A 5,667-nucleotide genomic window follows, 5' to 3' on the forward strand; every position below is an offset into this window, starting at 1 on the left:
GATTTCTAAAACCTATTGCCTGCCCCTAATGTGTGAGAGTATGTATTTATAGTGATAGCTTCCAGTCATCTATAGGTAACACCTCCGCCTTAGCCTTACATCCTTCTGCCTGCACCCCCCCCCATCCTTTTTTGCCTGGACAAGCTTGCCTACAGTCAAGGTCAAGTTCAAGCACTCAGAAGAAGGAGGAGGAAGAGGAAAAAGAAGAAGAAAGGAGGAGGAAGAGGAGGAGGAGGAGAAGAAGAACAACAACAACAACTAGCTACCCTTTGCCAAATACAGCTGTAATTCCCCAGCACCAAAAATCTGAGAGCAAAGGACCCCTTAACTCAAGTCATCTCATGATGAGTCCCTCTCCTACTCCTTCCCCAATTAAAGACAACATGGACAAGAACACTTCTGAAGTGGAAGCAAGCAGGAGGGGCTGTGTGAAATATCCCTAAGGGGGAGGCAAGGCCTGGCAGGCCCTGTGGAGTGAAGCCTGAGGGATAAAATCAGCCCCTGCTACCCACCTGTTCTGATGCTTCAGGCTCAGGGCTCTCGGATATTTGTTCTGCTGCACAGATTAGAATTTGCCAGGCAGCTTCTGCCTCCTGCAAATGTCTGCTTGTCCCGCTCTCATCTGGAACCTGTGAACGGAGAGAAGGGCAAGTGGACAACTGGGCTGAAAAGGGGGAGGGGAGGGCTCAGTTTTCTCACTGTCAGCAAGGGCAGTCATACCCGAACCCTTTAAGGGTGCAGTTGCTTAATCTGGCACGCAGCAGGAACCCTGGCTGGCATCTGTCTCATTCCAGACAATACCTTGAGCGCACACTTGACTGTCTTTCACCTCAGATAGAAGCCCAAAAAAATCTCATTTTCTTTCCTCTGGGGTTGGGGAAGGTGTTTGGTTTTTGAGTTGAAATGTGAATCAACTCTAGGTGCTGCTTCGTTTCTGTTTCCATTTTGTTTTTGGTCTTTCTTCTCTGTTTTCTTTTTCTATTCTTTCCTCTTTCCTTTCTCTCTAATTTTGGCAAGGCTGACTTGGTATTCTGCATCCAAGAACTTGCTCTTCGAGGCAGCACCTAAAACAGTGATGGGTTCCCTCCCTACAGCTCAAAGCGTGGGGTGCTAGGCCAGAAGGTGCACGGCTGTGGTGTTGAAAACGAAATCACGCAGGCATCTCTTTCAACAGCGAAAAATTGTATCTCGTGATGTGCGGTGAGGAGCATTTGTGGCTCCTGAAATACTAAACACAGCTTCTGAGTCCTGTTTATTTCCCACGCCAGCGATTTTGCAAGATGGACATAAAGACACATAAGCTGCAGTTGTTTGGAGATGAACCGAGGCAGAGTAGAAAAAAAAGAAGTGTTGTGTGAATCATAAAGCTGTCTTGAAGTGTGTGTGTGTGGGGGGGGGTAAGAGACTCATAGATTGTTGGAGCTGCTCCTTGGATTTTGCTCTTTCTCTGCACTCCGAGAAGCCTTGGATAAAGCAGACACACATCATGACTGATGAACTTGAACCTCAGTTGGTGAGGAATTGAGGGGAAGAGAAGCAGCGGTGGGTATGCCCCGATTCAACTGCCCACTTAACACCAGCTACAGGTGGAAAAGGTCTTTTGCTTTATTTGTCCCCAAATCTCACTTACCTCTCACAGATACTCTGAGGGTCAGTCGTGGGGCCTCTAGGCCCCCTCTCAGCTTTTGCGCAGACTTTCCTTGCCCCCGCCCCACTAACCACTCTGCTCAGGAAAAAAGAGGAAAAAAAAATGATCCCCACCCCTTCCACGCCCCCGCCCCACCTCTTGTCCCCCTTTCGAACCCCCTCTACTTTTGCGGGTGGTGGTTTGTCCCAAGGAGTACAGATAAATAGTCTCGGGTCAAAGGGAGCAGCTCTCGGCTGTACTTGTGGATCCCGAGTCAAGTTCAGAGTCCCAAGCGGAAGGGTCATCCTTCCCTCGCGGCCGCTCCAGGAGCCCAGCTGGTTGGGGGGAACCGCAGCGTGGCGGGCCCGGGTCTCGGGTCCTCCTCTGAGCTCTCCCACGCCCCATCCTCGGTCAGGGAGAGGAAGCCTGAGACGGCGAGACTGGCTGGGGCGGAGGAAGGCGGGCGCGCGCGGGCGCCGGGGACCAGACGATGTCCACCGGCTCGCTGAGTGACCCCGAGGACATGGAGCTGCGGGGGCTGCAGCGCCTCTACCCGGACCCGGCCACCCAGAGGCCGTCCCTGCGCGGCACCGAGCGAGGCTACGCCTCGCCCAGCGACAACTCCTCCGCCGAGGAGGAGGACCCCGACGGCGAAGAGGAGCCCGGCTCCCTGGGTGCCGCGGGCGCCGCGGGGGGCTGCAAGAGGAAGCGACCCCGGGTGGCCGGCCCCGGCGGCGGAGGTGGTGGCGCCAAGAAGCCGCTCCCGCCCAAGGGCTCCGCCGCCGCCGAGGGCAAACAGTCGCAGCGGAACGCGGCCAACGCCCGCGAGCGCGCCCGGATGCGCGTCCTGAGCAAAGCCTTCTCCAGGCTCAAGACCAGCCTGCCCTGGGTACCGCCCGACACCAAGCTCTCCAAACTCGACACGCTGCGCCTGGCTTCCAGTTACATCGCGCACCTGCGCCAGCTGCTGCAGGAGGACCGCTACGAGAACGGCTACGTGCACCCGGTGAACCTGGTACTGGGGCGCAGGGCTGAGTCGGCCCCGGAGATAGGGCGCAGAGGGCGGGGTGGAGGTGGGGGGGGGGATCTGGTTCAGCTTGCCCACACACGGAGAGACAGGAGAAGCCAGCCGTTTAGGGGGGAGATAAAAAAATCATCCAGCCATCCGATCCGTGTCCCGGTCCTTTGCCCCGGTGACAGCTATTCGTTAACACCCAACTTCCGGCGTCAGCCCCGGCTCCCTCCTGGGAGCACCTCTGCGTTTTAGGCCGAACTGGAAAAACAAAACCAAACCCTCAGTTGCCCAAAACTTTTTCCAGACGGCAACGGTCTAGCGGGTTTGAATCCGCCAGTGCCGCTTTCTTTAAGAAGGGAGGGAAGAACCGACTCTTTAAAATAAGACTTTGAGTGGTTTAAACCAAAACAAAACCATTAATGCAGGACAGTGTTCCCAGACGCGATGGTCCGGAAAGTCCCTATCTGACTTGCCAGCTCCCAGAGCTTGGGAAAGAGCTCTTCCAAACTTACTAGGAAGCCAAAGTCTGTGCTGTGTGTAGGGAGGAGGGGACATTAAATCACAGCATCCTAGACCCTCGCCCTTCTCACGGAAAAAAAAAAAAATCGTGTCGGCAAAGCACAAGGATGCATGAATGTACTGTAGGTCTCGAATAATCTGTAGCCGGCAGGATTAAAGTTCTAATCCCAAAAACAGGAAGCACGAATTCCCAGATCAAAAAAAAAAAAAAAAAAAAAAAAAAAAAAAAGCCAGGGGACCCCTAGGGTTCCATGGGAGAGCCTTTTTCGTTTTGAGATCATTTCTCCTCAGTATCTGACGCTCGTTTCGATTTTTTTTTTTTTTTTCAGACCTGGCCATTCGTGGTCTCTGGGCGACCGGACTCTGATACCAAAGAAGTTGCTGCAGCCAACAGACTTTGTGGAACTTCCGCTTAGACCGACAGCGACCCAGCTGACGAATTTTGTTAAAGGCGAAGGACTGGGCCAAGGAGGTTTCCCTGGACCTATGAACAGGGAGAGCTGACAGGCGAGCAAGGCTGCCTTCCTTGGGCACAGGTGGCCACGGCTGCCGCGGATCAGTGCCACACTCCATTGCCAAAGACAGCCCGGTTTGGAGGAAGAACTTGCAAATTCGGTGGGGCTTTAGCCCTGAGCACAGCCCCATCCCGCCCCCACCCCCACCCCGTGCCTGCCATCTGAGTCCAGTGCAGAAATAGGGGATGGTTTTGAAGTTAATTTCGATTTTCCCTGTGGCTGACTGGAAGGACCTGCGCGGCCAGGTCCTTCTCTGTGACCATGGTTGAGCACTCTTTCCCAGCACTGGAAAGAAGGCCTTGGGTTAGAGTCATGCAGGGGCCTGTCCTTATGTTGCTAAGGACTCCCACGAGCAGCTCTCTTAGTGGCAGGACACGGTGAGATGGGGACATATGTGGTCAGAAGCCAGCCTGGCCCTCAATCCCTGCAGACTGGGGTCTCCTTCCAGAGCCCCCTCCTCTGTTTAATCCGTGTTGGGGCCATGGCCCACCCTCTGGTCTCCATCCAGTGAGTCCAGCTAGTTTATTGGGTCTCAGCCTCCTTCCCACTCACGCTGTCTCCCTAAGTCCTATCTGACTGCCCATTTGGGGACTCCAGCTTTACCCTTAGCTCTAATTGGGTCACCTTACCAAAGCATATCCTCCTGCGGAGTTCATGGCCTTCCAGGCACTCACTGTTCTTCCTGGTCCAAGGACTGCACATAGTGGGCAGCTGGGGCTGGTCTCTGTACCCACTGAGTCGCTGGTTTCTCCCCAGCGCGGTGCTTAGTGGTCCTGGCAACGCTGCAGTAAAGCGGCACCACCATGGTAACTAACGTATGTAAATAAATTTATTTTTTTAAGAACGAAACACGTGTTGTGAAAATCTTTTCTCGGGTTGTTTGGTGTGGAAATCAACTTTAAACAGGTAAGAGTCTCCTCTCAGGAGGGTGTTAGGATTGCAGGAAGGATGGTGGCGGCCCCAGTGTAGTCGGCTTGCCAATGTCTTCGGACATACATGAGAGGCTCACTCTGTAAGCCACCAAACTCATCATCCTCTTCTCGGTGTCTCCTTAGTTTACCAGCGTGGTTGCCAGAATGAGCCACCACCTCACATCAAAAGACTGTGTATTTCTGAGACTTTCAGAAATAGGAATTCCTGGAAAGCAAGAACCAGAAGCCTGGTAAAGCTGAAGTATTTTGAGGTCGGGGTTGACTGGGGGAGGGGGAGCATACAAACACTTCGAAAATAAAACTAGATATATTAAGTAATAATTAATTCCCACCCTCATCTCTCTGTGTCTATCTATCTCTCTCTCTCTCTCTGTCACCCCTTTTCCTCTCCTCCAGTGTTTACAACTACCGGTTTTTCAGGAACTCTCCACCATCCCCACCCCCTGGAGGCTATAGCAGAATAAAACTATGTTCTGTATAGGAATACCTATCTGTAGATTACTAAGTCCCTCCCACCTTGTATTTTCAGTGTCATTTCCTTCTATTTTCATTGCAATAGCTAAGAGGACTGTAATGTTTTTCAGTCAGCACTCCCTCCCAACACAAAACTCACTTTTGTAGCGCGTTTACAGAAGTGAGGATGATAAAAGGACCTAACTATCTGCTAGACCAGGAATCTGGGTGTGACTTTACAAAGTCAAACCTCAGTTTTCTTGACCACAGAGAAAACACAGCTGGATTTTTGTTGAGAGGTGAGACAGAGGTGGGGGCATGACTTCCTGTTTTGAACTGAACCAAACCCAAACTTGAGAGAGCAACCTTCTGACACCAGCTCTGGAGCTTGTGATCACTCCCCAGAAGACTGGTCCTAGGGTCAGTTAGGAGCTGGAGGGCAGGAATGACATGAGCTTACATGTGGCACTATGGGCTTTCAGGAAAAAGGAAATACAAAATAACAAGTGGCAAGAACCCCAGGCTTGCTGAAAGGCCCTTTGGCTGTGAGGTCTGAGGACCAGGTGCCTGCTGTAGGCCAGATCTCAGTGAAGGTGATGTCCAAAA

The 5,667-nt window shown here is 52.6% G+C and overlaps 1 protein-coding gene across 2 annotated transcripts; it reads left to right on the forward strand.

Annotated features, from left to right (window-relative positions):
• The first annotated feature begins 1,908 nt into the window (after window positions 1-1,908).
• Window positions 1,909-4,515, forward strand: Msc (musculin). Of its 2 annotated transcripts, none has more exons than XM_055603429.1 (2): window positions 1,909-2,642; window positions 3,491-4,515. In XM_055603429.1, the coding sequence occupies exons 1-2, from the start codon at window positions 2,118-2,120 to the stop codon at window positions 3,575-3,577; spliced, it is 612 nt and encodes a 203-aa protein (XP_055459404.1). In that variant the 5' UTR covers window positions 1,909-2,117; the 3' UTR covers window positions 3,578-4,515. The 2 variants fall into 2 exon arrangements, with proteins under 2 accessions (XP_055459404.1, XP_055459406.1); XM_055603431.1 differs by having other exon boundaries at window positions 1,909-2,633.
• Window positions 4,516-5,667: the final 1,152 nt, after the last annotated feature.

Source organism: Psammomys obesus, unplaced genomic scaffold, assembly GCF_907164565.1.
Source record: "Psammomys obesus unplaced genomic scaffold, mPsaObe1.curated_primary_1811, whole genome shotgun sequence".
Classification (NCBI taxonomy): Eukaryota; Metazoa; Chordata; class Mammalia; order Rodentia; family Muridae; genus Psammomys; species Psammomys obesus.

Excerpts from the sequence above, each read along its gene's own strand:
- Msc (XM_055603429.1), top strand. The coding sequence starts at position 2,118 with ATGTCCACCGGCTCGCTGAGTGACCCCGAGGACATGGAGCTGCGGGGG. Across the intron at positions 2,643-3,490 it reads ACGTGCACCCGGTGAACCTG|ACCTGGCCATTCGTGGTCTC; the intron begins GTACTGGGGCGC and ends TTTTTTTTTCAG.